Source organism: Glossina fuscipes, unplaced genomic scaffold (genome assembly GCF_014805625.2).
Source record: "Glossina fuscipes isolate IAEA_lab_2018 unplaced genomic scaffold, Yale_Gfus_2 3, whole genome shotgun sequence".
NCBI classification, from domain to species: Eukaryota; Metazoa; Arthropoda; class Insecta; order Diptera; family Glossinidae; genus Glossina; species Glossina fuscipes.
In genome coordinates, this window is record NW_023998417.1 from 14,251,568 (window position 1) to 14,273,882 (window position 22,315).

General features: G+C 34.2%; 1 protein-coding gene across 6 annotated transcripts in view; it reads right to left on the minus strand.

The window, feature by feature from the left end:
* LOC119634658 (complexin) overlaps positions 1-22,315 on the minus strand; it is a 206,455-nt gene that overhangs the window by 109,386 nt on the left and 74,754 nt on the right. For all 6 annotated transcript variants that reach the window (XM_038028929.1, XM_038028926.1, XM_038028928.1 and 3 more), the window contains exon 5: positions 19,942-20,230. In XM_038028929.1, the coding sequence (XP_037884857.1) occupies positions 19,942-19,996 (55 nt within the window). In that variant the 5' untranslated portion in view covers positions 19,997-20,230. The remainder of the gene's footprint in view (positions 1-19,941; positions 20,231-22,315) is intronic.

Here is a 22,315-nt window from a genome sequence, read left to right on the forward strand (position 1 = left end):
ATATAAATGAAATATGCATTGAGTGCATTTTCTTATATCAATTTATCCTTAGCAACGTGCAAAACTATGCCCGTTTTTGCTTTCACATTATACTTTTATTATTATAATCGGCTTTGTTTAATTTTATTTTATGTTTAAAATTGTATATTAATAGACATTAATGTGGTCGTTTAATTAATTAAAGCCAATTACGTGTTTTGCTATACATACAGATATATATATATATATATTTGTGTAAATTGTTTCTCCAGTTGTTTGTGCGAACGATTTCAATCAATTAAATTCGTATTTGCATTTTAATTGAATTCTTTATGGAGTTCGATGTTTTTTTGCCTCCTTTTTTTTCCATAAAATTCACGTGCGTCAAATTACGTTTCGCGTCAATTTGCCAGTTGTAAGCATTTGTTCATAATTGTGGTTACGCAAAAGTATGCCATTGCGGTTTTCACCGTCGTAGGTAGAAGTATGAGCAAAACGAACAACGAGTTTTTTTTATGTATACACATGTATGGGCTACGTCCATTAGTATCACGTCCTCACCTCCTACAAAACCAAATAAAACCATCTAAAATCGAAGGTATGTTCAGTGGACCGAAAACGACAAACATTCCTTATCAGCCTGAACCCGTATAACCCAGATATATGTATCAAGTCAAGTGTGTTCTTGATTAGCGGGAAATTTCCAAGCATTACATTTTGACGAGCACGTAGTTGGCTATCATCTGAACCTACACACAAGTCAATTTTGGGAACAGGTTCGTTCTCAAACCCTCAAACAGAGTTATAACATTTTGCCATAGAAAGCATTATTGAAAGCACTTTTAAATATAATCCTTTGGATAATGAAAGAGAAAAATCTATTCTTTATGATAAGTTTGTAAGAGGGAGCTTAACACAAAATCGTAAACATCATTTTGAAAAAAGTTTAAACTCATAGAATATTCGGTCGTACAGTTTAAATAAAATCGATTGCCAAAAACACAAAACGCTTTTATTTTAATGCACATGTACACGCGGCATATCTCCCCCACTTCGCTCTCCTTCTTACAGCAATATTTTCCAATAAATGAAAAAAAGAAAGTTTCGCTCCCTACTGCCTGCTCCAGCAGAAAAAGTTTTTATGTTATGCGCTTGGAAAACGGAAGACAAGTTAAGCTCATTTATAAATTGTCAAAAATTATTCGCTTAATTAACAGTTTGACTCTTAGTTTCTACACAAGCGTACATATATATACACATACATTCACTCATATAGCAGAACGAGTAGAATATCAAAGAATTTGTTTCTTGTTGTGATATGTTATGTAATCAAAGCTCGATTTTGTTTATGTTTATGTTGTAATTGCGGAAGACTTATTATTAAAAGGCTTTGTCATAAACTTAAAAAAGATATGAGAAAATTGCTCAGATTTTTCTCACAATTCCTACTTATTGAAATGTGTCGCGTCAACTAGTCTCCGCTACACTTGTTTTTCTATCAAAATTTGGATCGGTGTCTCTGCAACAATATAAAGTTTGCGATTTACTGCCTCCGTTTGCTAATGGCGTGCTCCAGCATCCGCACTCGTTCTCGTGTCCACCATCATTCTTTACAACCCCGGAGGATAGTCTTTAGCACGAGTCTCTATGATTTGTTTTTATGTCACTCATATGCATAAAGTTCTTTTTGGATTTGTTAATTTATCGCATTCCTTAGTTTTGCTTTACATTACTTTCTATATGCAATGAACGTTGTATGTTTGGACAATTGTGACTTTGGCTTTAATTCGATAGCTGATGTTACTCTGTCCCTGTTTTAAATGCCGAGGAATTGGGCAAAGATGATAACTCCTCCATCTCTTTACGTTTTAATTTTTGTACATGTGTTTATGTATTCATTTAGAGAAAATTAAGTGAACTGCCCCTGCCCAGAGGAACTTGAATTGATTTCACCGCTTCTTCTTCGTATAAAACACGGAGTAGGTAAAATGTCAAAATGGGAAATCCGTTCTTCTATTCATCTCGAGCGTGTCAATAGACGAATGGAAATCGCTTCTGTAATGGCTCTTAAGTCTGGTGGCACTTTCGAGTCCGCTTTTTAGTCATTTGTTTAAAAGTATCTTCTTTTCAACACAATAGAAGGGATCGTATTCTACTGCTCTTCTTATTATTATTATTACCATTATTAACATTGTCCGATACTTTCTACCTACTCGACCACTCAGGCGAATATTTTCCTTTTTATAAAATTTCCTAAATAGAACAATTACGATTGTGGCATTTTAATAATTTCTTGGAAATTTTGAACATTTAAGTGCAAGTTAAACAATCGATTGCTTTATAAGACACTGTTACTGTTGCTGTTGTTCATTCAATTGTTTTCGAAATTAAGTTCGCTCCGCTGAATTGTGATTATCTTATGAGATCTATTTACCAATTATTTCCAACAACTTATGTTTACAATGCCTTTACACCCGTTCTGGTGTTGTCCATTCGAATATTGCCATTCAACTCTCTGCTTTCTGCAAAAATCCCGCTTATCTCTATAGAAGATTTTATCCTTTCACTCTTTTATGACAAGAAATAAAAGTATGGAGCGTCAAAGATCTTAATGGCGGTGGTGGGTATGCGAGATTCGGCCCCAGCCGAATATAATGTTACTTAGTTGTGGTAGTGTTTGCTTCAATTCAGGGTCGAACTTTCGCGCCGTTAGCAGATGCAAAAGTCTTATCGGTATTGACGATAGCGTATCGTCTGTTAGAGCAATAAAAGGAGCGTTGAATTTAATTGTTTTTGAAATTTCGAAATATTCTCATAAACAATATTAATTCAAAAGCTGTGGCACAACTGCGACTCAACTCTCGAATTGAAATACTTAACCGAACGTGTAAACGAATGAATAAATAAACGGCCAAGTGAGTACCGTAAAGAATTTCATTTAACTGAGTGCTTAACGAAAATGTGTGCATTCAAAGTGAGCTGAATATAAATATGCTGCTGCATCGCTGCATCTTTTATGTAAATTCGCTTAAATACAAATTATTGTAGTGAAAATGCGGAAATTCCGCTCTCGGTAATCCGTCAAACAAATGCAATAAAACGAATAAATTTGACGGCTTCACACTATACCACGCCCATTATTTTACAATACGTGCATATGTACGCATGCATTTAATGTGAATCATTTTGTAGGTATTTATTGGTCTGTCCGTATGTGTTTGATGATTTAACAAAATTGAAACGCTTATAAAACAGTTCACAAGCACTAAATTATAATATTGCGGGAAGTGTTGTAATTGATGTTGATAAGGCAGAACCGTTGAAAAGATAATGACTATACTCAATCATGCAGTCACTCAGTCATTCAGTTCGTCATTTAAGATTCATTAATAAAAAAAAGAAAAAAGATGAAGAGAAAAAAACAATATAATCATTATACCCATCAGCGTCGTCCTAGTCATCGTCGTGCAATGAAAACTGGGCTAGAGACGAAATAAAATTGAAAAAGTAATCTTACTATGTCACACACACACGCATACACATACGCGAATACATTCGCACATATACTAATAAATACGCAATAGTTTTAATGCACTCAGTTCGTAGCAGCGTAGCAGCATAGCATTATAACGATGAAAACAATGCGAACACATTTGGTGCAAATGCGTGCTCTGGGGTATGAAAGAATACTTATAGCCAGTCATCACAGTTAGTTGCCTATGGTGATTGTGATATGACAGAGTTTACTTATTGAATGTGTACATACACTGCATGCTCCTATTTACACATGTGTGCTCGTTTTTCGCTACTGAATGCAGTCGATGTCACACTATTTTTTCTCATCTTCTCTTTTTGTTATTTGCTTTGAACGAATGAATGAAAATTCTAATTTGGAATGGCATCGGTATTTGTGTGCTAATTTTATTGACAATTCCGTTAAAAAAGTTGAAGGGCCATGGATGAGACATACGTGCACATTCACACAAATGTAATGCATATACACAAAGACCTTTCGCACGTACCTGCCAATCACTCTACCATAGACTCTCCATTGAACTGTTATTCATATCACATACATTTTTTTATTAATGTTTGCTGAGAACTCGTAAATCAAAATCAATATTCTTGCATTTGAGAAAAAAGGAAGAGGGAGAGAGACAGAGAGAGAGAGAGAGAGTGACTGGCATCATATTAGATATTTTATAAAATTTTGCGGTCTTAAGTTCATTACAGATTGAATAACGTTAGTACTAGAAGTGCTAAAGAGAAAATTGATAAAAGATAACAACGAAAACAGAAAAGCGAGGTCTTTTGAGTGGAATACTAGAGTTCGCAGGTCGATCATCGTTCTAACACCTGCTATGTTAAGGGTAATATGGCAGACGAATCGAAACTGATTTTATCACTTTGCTAGTCAGGTGGGGCGGATAAGGCCGTTTAGCATTCGATGACCCAAGAAGGGTCATTTAATCCAGAGATTTAATGACCTATTTGGAGAATAAAAATACATTTGCTCCCACATATCTCCGCTTCTTTGTCTTCTATTTAAATAGTTTTTGGTTTGCGCCGTCAGTCGTTTCTTCCATAACGATAAGAAGCGTGCAAAAAATTTATTGCTCAACGGACTGGAAAATAATTTTCTCATATTTTTTAATAGCAAGTCCTCTCTCTCTCTCTCTCTCTCTCTCTCTCTCTCTGTGGCTTTAATTCAAATGAACACAGCTCTTAAAGTTTTAAGAAATTGCTACACTGCGAGAGCAAACGCACAAGCTGCTTAAAAGGCTAAAATTTTGCAAAATACAATCTGAAAGTCTTTTTAAAAAACAATTACATTTCTATTCAATTCAATCTCTTGCCATGTAGTTGAAACATAGGAGAGCAAAGTGAATTAAATTCAATTAAGGCAGAGCTTGCCCAGTGACTACCGTTTTTGTCATAAGCAAAGATGACCCTATGTATTTTAGGGTAGGTTAGGAAAAAACTTTTGAAAAGTCGTTTAGAAAGACAGTTATCTGTTTTATTAAATATGGTATGTAAAAGTCTTCCACTGTGCAAATCCTTCATTTTATCCAAGTTTTAAATGCACATGACACCGCAAAGTAGCAACCAAATATTTTTAGATCCTGTATTAATTAATTTTTACACATGCACACCCATGCATTTGTAATGTTATCGGTACGTTTAACATTCAGCAACAAGAGAAATGGAAAAATACGTAAAGGAGTTTGATGCGAACCTTAAACACCCACCGCAATTAAAGGCTGCTTGTTATCTGTCTATTCTCTGTTCACTTTAGGGTCGGAAACGTTTTCGGTCGAATAAGGTGCAGGTAGTTCTTCTGCATAAGGTGCAAAGAATTATTTGCCTAAACTTTCCGTATGGAATAAATATCGTGGCACGTATTGAAAATGTTAGGTTTTCTATTACTATACATCCCTTTCATTTCCTGCTTACATATCTCGCCCTCTACGGATACCCAATCTTAGCTGTACCCACAGGCTTTATACATTTTATATAGTTATGGCATTCAAAAAGCCTCCACGTTTTTTCTAGAGTTTTCCAGGGCTATTGTAGTTGTACGTTATCAACATATCTGATAGCTTGGAGTTTGTACTATCGAAGCAAACCAGAATGCGCTATGTTTTCTATATTAATCTTTACGCCTACTAAAGAGGATGACAATGCATAGGTAATCGAAAATACTGATATGCGAACGGATGAAGAGGCTGATCGACCTATACTTTTTATAAAGTCTTTAATAGGTGCCCTTTTTTGCGAAGGGAAGGATAGAATTAGTATATCTCCGTTTATCGGGATATGTGACATACCAGTACATAAACGAACATGAGTATGTCATATATGATATTTTACACATATATATATACTTATATATACTTATGTTTTTATGTGTATCACATGCATATATGTGACGGCCTTGTGCATGTGCATCATAGCGAACGGGTCCAATGCAAAACAAGTCCTGCATTGCAGTGATAACAATGTCGTAAAAACAAAACAATAACAAGTCTGGGTATAGGGATAGGAGAAATGCCTGCAAGGTTAAATGAATTTAATATCTCCGCGTGTATTTGGTTTCAAACCATTCGCCTGCTCAAGTAAATACACACTTAACTTGAGGTATACACACACATTCGTGCAAACAATTAAATTTATTTTGTGCGGCCGTTATATTGAGGGAATAAAGCTTTAAGCAAATTTTAATGTACTGCTTGTTTTTCCTTCATTATGCGATACAGGCGCACCGACAGTCTCACAAAATTCGGTATAATCATATTGGCTGTAATTTGCAAGGAAATTTATGAATTTTATTCATGTGGTTTACGTCCGTTGGCTTATATGCAGCCATGGATGGATATATATTTTATTCGTTTGTTTGCATGGAATTTAAAGCAGACATTTACAAAAAGGAATATATACATGTTGTGCTTGCATGAATACTTATTTTGGTTAATGTCTGTCCGCGGATATATTTGCGTATGCAAATCTATGTAGAAATGAATCTGACTATAAGTATAAAGGTTCGTAAATAAGCCTGGAAAAGAGTGTAAATGAAATTTTTTTTTAAAAAAATCATCCCTTCCCATAACATACGCATGTATACGCCGTTCTGGTTTGTATACTTGAGGTATGCACGCCTTTAGATGTAATACACATTTACACATTAACTTTCATAAAAATGAATCCGTAAATTTATGGTCGTACGCTGATGGCGTAATTTATGTTAAAGTAACTTTTCACATATCGTTACTTATGAATAAATGTAATGACCAACAGGCAAAAAAAGCCCACAGAAGACTACGTAAGCTTTTGTGAAAGGTCCTTTGTGAATGTGCAAGCGATCCATATGAATGGCGATGTTTTTATGTAAAGTCGCTCATCTGCAATGTGATATTTTAATTGCATTAACTTGTAGAAAATGTCATTCGTACATGCGCATGCATGCTTTATACGCAAAAACAAAGAAGAAGAATATGCGGCATATTTATATTCGACCTTTCGTTCCTAGCTGACTTCCGCATGACTATTAACATGTATTTTTGTATATAATACACAATAAGTTATACATATATGGGAATGAGTGCGAGTGTGCATGTCCATAGGAAAACCCAGTAATCGGATTTTTTCTTACTCCAAGTTAATTGAATTGTGGTATTTTTGTGTGTACAACATTCATATTATTGTTATAATTACTTTAATCAATTGTTAATGGCTCTGTTTCGCTGAAATATAGAAATGGAACGCACATGAACACTTGAATGACCGCAGTTTTCACTATTGAAGAGTATCTTAAGAACCACAATTGAAATCGTTCGTTTAGCCTCAAATTTTGCGTAATTCAATTACCTTCTCTACAACCAAAGTAGTCCAAAGGATCGGTACCTTCGGTTATTTATTGAAAAAAATATCAAAATATTCATTTTAATACGGCATTGGTACTTTTTAATCGGCTCAAAAGTGACAAATCTTTGCTTAAATTTAATCGTTTTCCCAAGCAGTTCTTGCTTATCTGGATATATATGTATATATGTAAATAGTGTCCTATTGTACACACTATCCCACCATATATATTTGTAAGTAACCGTTTCAGTTGATTAATAATAATTAATAAAGGAATAATTGGAACAAAACACCGTACTTTGATTACCTACGAGCTACGAGGTACAGAAACACTTTTACGATGCCTTGTGGCGTATGAGTAACATTAATGAATAATATTACGTATTGGATAATACTTTTATATTTATACATGAACTTTCGGTTTGTTAACTTTACCTTAAAGTATGTTACAAGCTTTTCTCAAAACCCCTCAAAAGGCTTAAGAACAACATAGTAAAGGGTCTTTAAATCTCACAAAACCTTATTTTTTAACACAAACGAAGTTTAGGAAACTTTCTCCCACGGATCAAAAAAATAAATACGAAGAAGTAGTAGATTAATAACATCATTAGATCATTAGTTTGAAGGTTTGTTGACGCAATCCACGTTAGCATAAAACAGAAGACGCTTTTTAAAATTCTGAGCGAGTGATTGCGAAAAATTAGTCATTACAGCAGAGTAGTTTAGCTATTCAACAATCTCGGTAGATAAGACCTTATCGCTCCTACTGTTAAGTAAACCCGCGCATGGTGACACTTTCTCCGAGAAAGAGATTTAAGAACTTTGCAAGTACGCGCGACAGGGTTTCTTACTTGTTGTTACTATTGCTGATCAGTAGATTTTCTATTGCGCAAACTACTGTCACTGCGAAATTTGCTTCTCGGAGCAGTGTACAGTACAGTGAGAGTACAAATTTTTACTTGGCTCGTACATTATCCATGAATCGTTTCTTAATGGATGCGTCCTCTGCGAGCACTGAAGTAGTCTTTAACTTCTCTAGGCTTTTGTACTCGCACAAAGAGAGCCTCAGACACCCCATTGTCCCATTTCAATGGAGTTAAGTTCATTACCCTCATTTACGAACAGGTGTGCAGATAATTTAATTGCGTACAATAGTTATGAAATTAGTTAAATGTTCACTTTTATTTTGAAACTAATTAAGAATGTGAATGAAATTTTTCTTTTTCCAATTTTATTTGAGGAGATGACAATATTCCATCCTAGGTTGATATATAATCAATGTGTGAACAATGTGTACCGCTCTTTGACATCATAAAGTTCGTTGACAAAATTTTCCCAAATTATGTAAAATTTATTACGCGTGTGAATCTAACATAACGTCATGATTATGCATTGTAATATATGACGCCTGTATGTTATGAAGATTTGGTAATGTGGATTGTTTGACAAATTTATGATGGCAGCATTAATAGCAAAAAGCGTCAACTTTTGCGTATAAAAACCATTGGAAAATAATTAACTGTTGGAAAATGTGAATTTTTGACATGTGAAAGTTCGTTGGTTGATGCTCACGTATACACATCAACACATTCGTTCATAAGTCGTACACACACAGCGAGACCGCATTACTCACATGTGTGCTATTGTATATAGATGTCGAATTTTCGCATATATTTTTAATGCAGTGCAGAACGGCAGCAGTGTATGTGCTAATGACAGCTCATCAATTCTTGTTTTTGAAAATAAAGCAATGAATGCATTGCTATTAATTTTTTTCCTATTATTCTTAGTGTGTGGATGCGGTTGCTGGGTTTAGCTATTAAAACATTATGTAAATTCGCACTTAACGAATGCAAAGCAAAACTAATGTACCTGATATAAGACGCAAATAAAAAGTTTCGGAAAATTAATAAAAATGCAGTTGAGATTTCATTTTCAATGAAACCGCAGAGTCTAATGAGAAATTAATGGTTTGGCATTAAGTTTTCCACGTCCCCTTCTCTTCGTGTTATGAACTTTTTATAACTTTATGCGTTGGATGTTAAATAATCCGAGGACTTTACTTTTTTCTTATACGAAGATAAGTTCCATTTAACTAAATAAAATAAGAAAACTCTCTTCAAATCGCTTTGACTGTCACTGTAAAATTTGTTTGAATTTTATTTATTTCAAGTTTCTGCTCAGCATGGCGAGGTTAAATTCGACACCGATTGCAACAGAGCTGAAATTTCTTTCAAAGTCAAAGCAGTTAATGAGACTTTATTAGTTAAAACGGCTTTTCGTTTAATGCGTTTGAAAGTTTCAAGAAGATTTTTTGAACGGCATTGCAATACGGCCGGCTATCAGATGTTTTACGAGGAATGAGTCCAACCATTCAACTCAGTATTTTGTCACTGGCAGAGATGAACGCAAACAGTACAGAAAACCTTCTCCACTTCTTATTTCGATCTGCCTCAGGAGGCCAATTGCACCTGAAGGCCTTCCTCTTCGTATTACTTAAAGAGGTGATTATGAAATTTCGCAAATAAGTTAAGAGCTACAAATCCCTTTGTTTTATATGTTGCTTTAACGCTCTTATAAATGCATTTATCTCACTTGTGCTTTTGCACGGAAGTTTGTTTATGTCTCAATCGAAAAGTGGAACATGGACGGTACTGAAAAAATTCTTGTTAATATTCACTTCTACGTTAAGTGGTAAGTTAAAATGCCATCGTCAAGATGATATCGGTTGCATTTACTATTACAGATCTGACATTGGAACATGAAAACACAAAGTATTACCGATTCTGCCTCCAAAAATGCAATCGCTGGCGTGTTGAAAACGTAATTAGTTACCTAATATTAATATTTGACAAGGATAGTGCTATTGATCTTCCCCTCTACACATGCACTTGTCATCAAACCTGTGTTATGTAATAATCTTTCCTAAGCACTTACTATGTTAAGCGTGTTACTAGCTAGGTAGATACTTTGTCCTAAATATACCTGTGTATCGTAATCCGAATGACATACGACGATTCGATAATAATGCTGCATGTACGCAGTTATCTTCAGATGTCAGGGCATATTTTAATCTAAGTAGATATGTCATATTAGAGTTATGCTTCCGCTTCCACTTCAGATTACGTTTAAAAGTGCTCTAACCTTATTAAAAGTCGGCTAAAAACAATCCAATGATGGTTTTCAAAAAATTTTGAATAACTTCAATAAAAATTTCTCTTTTGTTTGTTTATATCATAACTTTCGATGATTCGTTGACGAAGTAACTGATGAAGTTTATTGGAATAAGCAAAATGAATGGAAAATTCGTATATGTCAATCGTTGCACGATGCATAACCATTAGCAAAGTCACATTCGAAATAATTCCTTTGCTTCCATAGTAGCAACATCGTAATGATGCTGACAACATGTTTTTTTTTTCGGAGACAAAGGGAGTTTTTTTGGTTCAATTTGCTCTTTCTTTTGGAAAATTGATTTTCCTTCTCTTGTGCAAGGATTTGCTTAAAATTTTCCCAATATAATTTTCTTTTCATACAATTTAAAGGAAAGTGTGCCTTAACCGCTTTTTGTAGTAATGGCTTTTCTTTTCAACAACATGACATGACATTATTTCGAAATAAACATTCTTTTCAATTAAAGACGTTATACATACAAAATCTCTAGATATTTTTTTTTCTATTTATGCTTGTCAGCATAAATTTCCATCAATCAATTAAGCTTAACTGCAAACTTATATATAGGATAAGGAGCATATATATATATTATACTTAGTCAAAGTCTTTATTTGTACGGTAAATGTAATATTAGAGACGATTTGACGTATAATGTAGGGTGCTCACACTCATCGACGCACCGGATATTGTACAAAAACTTAATGAGTACGATAATGCGAGAGGACTTCAAACCTTAGCCTTTTAACAAAATTGCTACGCTTTGCCAAGTTGTTATTACAAACAAACAAAAAAAAAAAATCAGTAAACAGTTGAATAAATATGTACACAAATATGTACGAAAATGAAATAAAATAAAAGCAATTAAATATACTGTAAACAATTCAAGAGTCTATTGCCGTTGTTTATATAACTGAATACGACACAAAATGTGTAACATCCGGAGTGAGTATCGTGTCAGAAGATGGTTTTACACTTCGCGACATTGCAGCAGAGTAAAAAAGTAACATAAGTTATAACAACGACAAGAACATTTTATTAAGAAATTAAAATCATCTCAACACCTTTCACAAATTCAAAGCAAAGGATAAGTAATAACTGATCCGAATCGAATTTTGTAATGCCTACTGCTGGTTTAGGCCCAGCCCATATGTCCATCTATGTACAGTATGTCTTAACGTATCATCTTAATGCATCATAAGGCGAACACACGGTGATTTGCACGACTCTGCTATGCGAAGTCGTGCTTATACCTAGAAAAGATTTCTTCCCAAATATAGATAGCAGCACTACATACTGTTTCACGTACGAATTGAAGAGCAAAATATGCCGTTGTATTTATTTCGATTGTCGAACAGACTTTGCGTCGAGTTTTATCGCGAATATTAAAAGAAAAAGCTCAACATTAACTCTCGGTTCCTTTCTTGTTGGCTGCTATCTTTTTCTTTTCGTACTGATTCTGATAACGTGGAGAAGAACGATTTTTATTTCGAGCACGTAGTGGTGATTTTTACAATGAATCCGACATACGAACCCACATAATTAAATCATGAACAGAGTCTGATTTGCTTATACTCAATTTGAGTGGGACATGATTCAAAAGAAAGCAAAATTTTCGAATCTTAGCCTGTGACTTTGTCTTAAAAATACACCAGAGCAGAAAGAAGATTATTCACGGTAATCAAAAATAATCATACGCGGTAGGTGAGCTTTTTTTGTGCTTTACAAACGATTATAAAATTTGTTATGTAATGTTTGACTTAACTCTCTTCAACTGTAAACTCAAAACAGAGTTAATTTAATCTTAGGACAATGAACGTTGATAATTTCGTTGCGAATAAGTGGGCATGGCATACTTGTCTCAGGTTCATATCTGTTCACATATCTTGTGCGCCACTAAGTGTTATTCAGCAACCATTTATTCATTGGAACGTACCAAAGGCACAATCGCCAAATATAAAATAAAAGCGATTAAGGATTCGTTCCTATTTGTCGCAATTAACAGAATTTAAAAAAAAAAAATCGTTTTCCTTTTCCAAGACAATTTTGCGTAACTTGTATGCGTTAAATGCTTGCGATACAAATTGAAAAAGTTTTAAACCCGAGAGAGCAGATGACCTAAACTTATCCTGAGGCGAAAAAATAACTCGCTTTCTTGTTGAGCACGCAGTTGAGTTATATTGCAGAACTAACAACTGGCTGGTGGTAATTGATAAGCTGATTTATTTTTTCTGCGCATTTTGCCTTTCAATTTTCTTGGTTTTTTTTTTCCTTTTAACCCAATTGCATTTTCCAAACGATTGAACAATAATATATATTTGAGTTCCTTTCGAATACAATTCATTTTTCCCAAGTATGATAAACAATTTTCTGTTCAATACATTTGTATGTGTATGTGTGTGTGTGTGTGTGTGTGTGTGTGTAAGCACGTGCGATTCCTTATTAAATGTGTATTCGATAGGAAAGAAATTCTCTTGATATAAATAAATAACATTGAATTTTATATGAAAATCATTTAAAATATAAAAAGACAGTTTTCAGAGAAGAGGCAAAAAGTTATTATTGTGTATGCTTTTCGATAATAAAAACCAAGCATGAGAAAATGAAATAAATTGAAATATTAACTTTTGCATTTCTTTATTGACGCATACATTATCGACGTTAAAGTACAATTTAAAAATTAACTCTGATAACGTAATTTTCAAAAAGGAAAAAGAAAAAAAAAAAGACTAGACTTAGTAACTGAAGCACGAATTGTAACTAAAAATCAATTTATAAACATATTTTAAATAATTAATTGAAAGCCGCGTCTTGAGAATGAATTCAATTAAAATTTAGCAACAAAGCCAAGAAAATTTAATTTCACAGTATAGTGTGTTCTGTACTAGTATATACTATACTGCAGCGTATGTACTATACTACACTATATAGTACTCTACTATACTATACTGTACTATACTCACACCCATTTTTCGCTCACCCATTTTCAAAACATCGTTAAAAATAGTTCCTATGAGCAGACTTTGAATTTGTTTGGTTTGTTTGGAAGGTATTTTCATATAGATTCGTGAGAAGTCCACAAAAATATTTTACTTTATTTTTTAATATGGACGCACTAGGCTTTCAAATCCAACTATATCTTAGCGGAGCTCTCCTAAGTCTTTTACAAAGTTTCGTTAACAGATATGGTCGGTGTCTTTGCTTCACACCCTTAATTGTATATCCTCCTCGACGAAACCTTGAGTCCCGAATTGCAATTTCAGGGTAGAGGCATAATCATAAATATTAGCGGCTACAGTGTAAGGTCATAAATAGTTTAAATCCGATGCTTATAGCAGTCTATGCTCAATGAACGTTACAATAGCTGCGATAGGTAGGTAGAAGATGATTGAAAGAAATCCTGTTCATAAGTAAGTTAGTAAGAAAAACAAACTAGCCAGCCAGGTGCAGTGCCTTGCAGTATTTCTTATAAATATTTAAAGGAATTTTCATTTAAACAGCAATTGAGCATAAAATAATTGTGCACGGAGGAAGTAAGTCATGCAAGCATGCACGAACACAACATTTGACAGCTAATTTGTAAGAATCGAAGATAATGTGGGGAATGTGTTCGGCAGCATGTATGCATGCATGTCGGATAAAAAATCGATTTTTGGCATTCAACCAAAATAGACATCCAATGCATATGCATGAAATGGAAATACGAAAGCATTGCGTTCAAGTTTTTTGTTTTTGTTATTTAAATTCTAAATTAAAATACAATAAAAGGAAGCATAAATATATATAAACCGAGAGCAATACACTTCAAGGCAAAATTCTAAACAGAGAGAGAAAGCACTTTTCAGACGGCAAAATATAATAAAAACCGTAAATCCTTACAAATTGCATAATGATCGCAAACACACATTTACATTAAATATATATATTGTAGAGAATATGAAAAAGGGGAAGAGAAACCCATCACTATCTACCAGAACAAAGCCTTGCTGCTACTGCTGCTGCTGCTGCTGCGGCTGCTGCTGCTGCTGCGGCTGCTGCTGCTGCTGCTGCTGCTGCTGTACCGTTTAACGTGGAAATGTGTTTTCTTCAATTTTCGACACACTGTCTCTCTTCTCTCTTTCTCTATGTATTTCTATTCAGTATGTAAGATGTGCACTTATGTGCATTATAATAAAAATTGTAAAGTACTACACGTCCATTTAAACGTATGAGGAATGATATTATAGCTCTTGAGTAAATAGTAAATTGTACCGTTGCTCTAACCCAGCCACACTGCACTTACAGCTATCGGTAAAATGTTGCATATTTTCAGAAAATTCCCATTGTTTGTAGGTGCAAGAAAAAATTATATTTTTTTCCATTCACTTTCATTCACTCCTTGTCCTCCTTCCCCTCCTGCCCCTCCTCCTCCTCCTGAAGCACAGTCATTTATTGTATTTGATGCATTTAAAATTCCACAGCATGTTTTCAAGCGGCAGAGCTTTAAATCATGTTGTATCTGCAATGCTTTCATCCTTCTTTGTATCACTTATTTCTGTGCTCGTACTTTTTCCTTTTCTCCTGCAACTACGGTTATTGGTCGATGGAGAGAAATTTATTCAATTTTATCTTTTATTGAGCTTATTCGAATTCTCATTCTTTTTGGCAGAGTAATTTCACCGTAGGTCAGTTGGAAAAACAAACGAAATGAATTTCTTTGCAAATCGTTTGGTTGAACAATTTGTAAAATTTATTTACATATCGCTCTTGAGTATTGCTTCGAAAGTTTCTACACAAAACGAATATACCAGATATAACTGCTAGGATCATAATTTTAATTTCACTTAACAGAAATCCAACTAAAATAATTGAACAACCGAATTCAGTTAATATCTGAGAAGTAAATCTTATGCTAATTATCATTAAAAACTAGTACAAAGTATATAAACAGATTTAAAGAAAAAAAAGAAGGAGAGCAAGTACACAGCTATTACAGGGGTACGCCCAGAACCAAGTTGCAAGCGATTGCCTAGACCATTGGAAAAATGCGAAAGCTTGCTAACCAAAAAATCCTAAGCAACTCCTCTTAATTTTCGAATCATAACGAGATATTAAGATGGCACGTTAGTTTAAATACGCAAATAAGCAAAGCCGTTTTGATAGACTTGACAGAATCCGATGTTGGGATTAAGTGATAGACATCATTTAGGTTTCTGCAAACAACTCTGAAGGGGTTAAAGAGCCCATAATTATACTTACATTGAGTCAGCTTAATGAAAATAAATAAAATAAAGTGCCTAGAGAAGCGTTTAAGGACATTAAAGCTTATCTCGCAAGTAATGTGGACGAATTGATAGTACCAGTAATTAACTTGATTAAAAAGGAAACACCAAGAACAAATCTACGCTTCTCAGGTGAAAAAGCAACGTGTTTTCATAGGGCGGAAGAAGGCATTAGCGTACTCGGATTTCATTTAAATCCAAAAAAAAAAAAACAAGAACATTCAGGGAATGTTCCAATTTCCTATAGTAATGTTCGCCGGCGAAAAAGTTCTCGCAATAAACGACAGGTGTTTGGTCGGATGGACTGAAGGACGGACATGATCTAATTAATCTCTAATGAAATGGCGATCCTTTACATAAGTATGCTTTACATGCGCTGCGGTAATGCTCGGTTTGGATATTACAATTAAAAAAGTATCGATCGAAAGTCTGTGAAAGTGATCAGCAAAGAAACCAGCTTTTAAATGGCTTAACAAGTTCTAATAGTTATAAAATCCTAATCTATGTTTTAATATCTTCACACTTTCACGACACCAACTATTTTGCTTTTATTTTAAGAGCGAAATACTATTAAAGATCTGCTTTTGCCTGGTATAAGAGAACTGGTAAAGAGAGAGAGCTAAAAGTTCATATGGATAGTACTGTAAACAATTAATTGAATACGATAGAAAACATATGGTGAAATATTTCCGCTCGCGAAGTTGACCCCGTACACTTGAACGCATGTGAACATTAGATACTTCAGTCTTCGATTACTTTGGATGTAATTGGCAGCCGTAATAGATTTGTATCTAATAACAAGTCGATGCCACTTGATTAAAACGACAGCACAGCAGAACAGTGTATTCGGAACTTTTAAAGTGCAAGTGACGTAGTGACAAGCTAATGTTATACAATAGAACTTAAGCTTTTTATTAATTAACGATTAGAAAAGTGTAAGTACTCAAGAGAGATAAAAATAAAAGTAAAAAACTGTTTGTTCTTCTCTGTTTTCGTTTCTGACGGTGATGGGATTTTCGTTCTTCGTTTTCTGCTTTTTCCATCAGCTAACAGAGAGAAGGAAACCCTTGACATTGTGTAAAATAGTGTGTTTATGTCAGAATTAGAGAATATAGGAAATGAAAGCATTTCTGATGACACGTAAACGCAATCAATTGCTTTAAATGCTATATCACAAGGCCATCGAAGCACTTCATTCAATTGGGGTCAACACTTGACATTACTGCAGTCACATGCTTACATATGTTGTATATGTTACTGTACGTGCGTCTTTATAAATATGTAAACAACTTTTAAGGCTAATTTAAATTCCAAACAAAGACTATGTTCGCCGTATAAGTGCTCAGTTATTCTTTTGCGAAACAAAAAAATGCTTTAAAAAAAAAAAAAAGTAATAAAACAAAATAAAACAACAAAAAAAAAAAAAGCAAAAACTTGCACTTGAAAAATTTCAAAGTCATTATGCTTTGTTTTAACTGGTGCTGAGCGAGCTGTGTGTCTTATCACTTAGCATACAGACCCCTTAGTTAGAAGCGCACATCTACATGAATTCGAATATGTATACTGAAGCCAAAGTGTGCTTGCTTTAGATATAAAACTATTTGAAACAACATCCTCTTGAATATATTTTGTTTGTATGAGCTTGCGAGCGAGTGTCTGTGAGTGTTTGCGCTGATGTATGTGTATTCGTTACCTTAGCATCAAATGCAAACAACTTTCAAGTGGTTCTGTGATTGAAATATTTTCCGTAGTTACTTTCCATTGTTTGAATGAACTCGCAAGCATGCGTATGTATGTGCTAGTATGCGTACGTGTCTATTCAACGCTAACATATTTTTAATTTGCTTTTTGCTTTTGTGTTAATTATGGTAAGCTTGCATTTAATTAAAAACAAAACGGAATTTGATCATGTGTAATAATTTGCATCAAATAAGAGCAAAATCAAAATAAACACACAGCGGAGTTAGTCGTATTGCGTGTAGGTCGAATCTCTTAATACCCATCACTACGATATTTGATTGCAAAATCGAGTACAGAAGGCCGTTCGCAAAATATATCAAATCTGCTTCATATTTCAAAAACATCGTTCGTATACCAAACAACGTTCTTCTTCTTTTTTCTTTGATCGGTAAACAAAATCAAATTTTTTCTTAGTGATTGGTTTTAATTGTATTTTATCATATTTAAAATTGTAAAGGTCGCATCTATTTTTCTGTTATCTTGGGTGTATGGGATTGAAAGTCGCTTCTCTTATTTACTGATCTATCGAACTCGAAAATACGTGCCCCGTGTATACGGGGGGAAGTTCAGAAAATCGTTTTACCTCTTAAAATCAATTTACTTTCGACTTTGGCTTCTATGACAGCCAAAGTATAGGTCTTTCGTTTAGGAACACACATCAGAATCTTTCTGTATATATATATATTCTTCGATTCGGGAATAAGTGCTTTAAGCGCAGCTCCTCTCCATATGCATTTCTGTATGTATTCATTACCCACTTATTAATTTCCTAAAAATTCCGTCGGCGTTTACGTCCCTTATCGTCTGATGTCGCTGTTTTCCAGTCCACAAAATTTGCATAGTCGCGTTCGTAAAACTAGCGGTTAAATGACAACTAGCCGATGGCTTCAACCGTTATTGCGTTTCACAACAGCCAGCCGAACAGAAATCCAGTGCTGCCTGAGAGAAAAAGCAGAGAAAAGCAAAAGTTTTTTCCATCAATTTTTGATCTTGTGTTTCCTATGGACATTTAAAAGACTAGGAGTGTGTCCGAATGGAAGGGACAAAAGCAAGACAATTGGACTAACAAACTCACAAACTTAGCCTGTCTAATTGAAAGGAATATAAGAAGTAATTGCCATTTTTTTCGAGCTTGATTCGATCGAGCTCTTATTTCTTTTAATCGTTTGTCAATAGATTAAATTTTCTCTTTTGACTCCGTCTTTATAATTGAAGTGCCAAACTTCAGCTTCGTATCTTCATTTTTGCGGTTGTAGCCAAATTGAGATCACATTTGCTTTTTCTAAATGAAGCAAATTGTTATAAAATAATAAAAAAGGAAAGAATATATACGAGACGCTCTACCTATGGCCAGCTTCCTACACCATTTAAGACGACGTCTTCGAACATTCTTTTCATCTCTGAGTTTATATTATGCTGTAGGCATGTTTGTTGGCTGTTTTAGTGTATTCTTCACATCAACATGCGCACAAGAACTTCTAAGCTCATTTTTAGGAATAACAAGTAATCCACGGGATTGCACATAACAATATTATACCTATGCTGTCAATCAAGTAGGTCCAGCTAACTCCACTGATCAACCTAAGCAAACATATCAACGAACATTTAACGGTACAATGGCCCAGATTCCGAAAAAAAAAAAAAAAAAAAAAAAAAAAAAAAAATTTATAATACAAAAGTAGTGATCTAATTGTTTTGTTACAAAATGAATATAATTTTAATTGGAATAGTGAAAAGTTTTATTATGCGATACTTTCAAGTGTAATGAGAGCTATATGAAGCTGAAAGTTATAAACAGTAACTGAGTTAAAAACTCATTGATTAAATTACTGGAGAGTTTTTCTCTTCTTACTCTATTGGAAAACACAAGCACGCACACAAAAACCGGCAGCCACCACATATCACACTCTAATTGTAATAGCAGCCACAAGGTAAATAAGGAGAGGGGACGTCAACATCATGGGGGCTTTGGGTAAGACAGGGAAGAGAAGATAGGCCGCAAGCAAGGAAAGCAAGGGGGCAAATAGATTTCAGTTATTATTTTGGCAAAATCAAAACGCGTACATATACTAAAGAGTGCGCGCAGGAGTGTACCTACGTGGAAGTGTAAGTAAAAACACACAAAAGCACAGCGAATGTGATTAAGAGATAATTAAAACTTTTGCTGGCTTATGCTTACAAAAGTAGCTATCGTGAGATCGCAAACGCGTGTTGCGTTTATGCGGTGGAGTGCAAATCTTTCTTCTGCGAATCATTTCTTAGCCGTATTGATTTTCGGTGGTAAAAAGTTTAAACTATTAATTTCGAAAATCAAATCATAAACTGTTTTGCTTTTAGCTTTTATAACAAATTCCATTAAAAGGGTTTTTACATTGTACGAGTTCTAACTTGAAACTTTTTCTCAATGAGAGATTAATAGTGAGCAACTTACCTTTAACGGCGCTTAGCTGATTGCCAACCATTTGTTTCGCTATAAATGCAGCCATTTTGCTTAACGGTTCTTGCTGCGGTTATTCGTCTACTTCTTTTAGTTGTCTACAATTGAAGGTTGCTTAAAATGATGTTTGCTGTTTGAGAATGTTGCGTTCGCAATCGAGGAGATGTAGATGGAGAAGTAATCGCAGGAGTGGTTGGTTTAAAGCGCTATGCAAAACGTTGTACACTCTGTCAGGAAAGTTTTGCAATTAAACCTTTATCAAGAAGATATTATGTGAAAAGTTCTGAAAAGAATAAAGAAGCAAAATAAACGTAGAGTCACTAACTGTTTATGATAGCTGCGAGAAATAATGCACAAATTTATGATTTAAAGTCAAGCAATACCTCAATGTCTAAACTATTAAAGGTGAGCATAACGAGCGTCAAATAAAGCAACCGCTTATAAAAGTTCCCCACGAGGCGGACTGAAATAAATTTGAAGCTTTAAAGCAAACTATTTTATCTATTCCCAAGTTAAGCGGAACGATGAACGTTGCACTCATTCCAAATCCAAATTAGAAATATTTTCACTTTTGACTTTAAATTGACATTACTTCGCTCACTGTATCGGTTAAAGAGCGCTAAAAACTAAGTAGAAGAGGAACATAAGTAAAGCCCGTAAATTTGAAAAGTGATAAGGCGATGAGAAGATAACCCAACCATTGCAATAATTGCAAGCCAGCTCAATGGAATCAGGTCATAAGACCATTATAAGGGCTGCAATATAAAATAAAATAGCACGAGTCGTTAGTTACGTTTTCGCACCGACAGTGTTAAGATTAATATGGATCTGGATTTAATTTCCCCTTTATTTTTGCACCTAGAAAAAGGTAGTTGAGCACATTCAAAATACGAGAATCGGCAAAAACTTCAATATTTGAAATACTCTGTCCGTCAATGTAGCAAATAGTATAGAAAGCCTGTATATTGATTATATTAATTTTTTTGGTATAGAATCACAAAACTTCTTGTGACTGCTTAGTTTCGATAAGCAAAAGCAACGGCTGATTTTATTGCGGACGTTGGGAACTCAAGCTAGAGTGAGAGAGAGGGAGGGAGATGGGAGGTGGGTCATACGCTTTGGTACTCTTAAAACAGGTTCTTTATATTTAAACATTGGCAGGCTAAGGATTAAAAAGATTGGTGACGTATCCTATTAATTATTATTATTATTATTATTATTAATTTCGCCAGAGAAACAAATTCTACGACTAAACTCTTAAAAGCACTAGCATCTAAGGCTATCGGCACCGCACATGAGATTCGAACCCACGACCACTGACATGCTAGTCGAGATTCGTCGCCTTCGGCTACTCAGGCGGATATCCTATTAATTAAGCGGATAGTTTTTCAAAGAAACTGTCCTTTAAAAGAAATCTTTCCGAGTTAATTTATGTTAACTTATAAACGAAATGAAACGATATTTAAGAAATATTTAGATTGGTTTCTAATGCGCCTTGCTACCGTTTTTACGCAAAAGAAAAAATAATCCCTATTGCTGTTTAAAAAAGTCCGACGTTTGCTTTAGGGTATCGCGCACATAACAAATTTAATTTTTTTTTAAACATCAAAACAACACTTTCTTTAAACAGTTTATTTTCATTAACAATTCATTAGTTTAAGTAGAAATTATAAAACTTAACAACTACAAAACTGGCACAAAGTTGGTTCTAGATTTTTCCATTTTTTTCCCCTTTCTTTTTCAATTTTAGCCCGAACGTGGTTGAAAGAGTTTTCTGACACTTTGTAGATTATACTGGTATTTCCTGATACTAATGCTGTTTCCACGCTGTCTCACAAAATACTAGTAACTTCAACATAACATGATTCTAGCGTGACCTTCTTTTTTACTTCTCATTTATTTTCCTTTTTCAACTTTTGCCAAATGATATATCTGTGCACGTAGTTTTGTCTACAAGTTCGATTTTTCACAAAATAAAAAAAAAGAAATGAAATAAAAAAAAAAAAAAAACAAACCGAAAAACTAAAAACACACGAAGCAAAACTTTCATTTCGATTCCCATACACTCATTCACTTCTTAAGAACTTTCTGAAAAATAAGAAAAAAAGAAAAAAAACAAAATTTATTACAAAATTTCCGTTTTTACCGCTGCTCTTACTTGGTATCGTATGCTACTTAGCCGCGCTATGATACACTTTCCTTTCTACCATTGCCGGCATTATGTATACGCTTTGTAGGGCATGCTTGGCAAACACGCTAATCATAATGTAGCGAAACTTTTTATTATCTTCTTCTTAAAGGCAAAAAAATAAATATAAAAACAAAAATAATAAAAGCCGTTCGCTTAACTTTTACGTCAATTGGTATG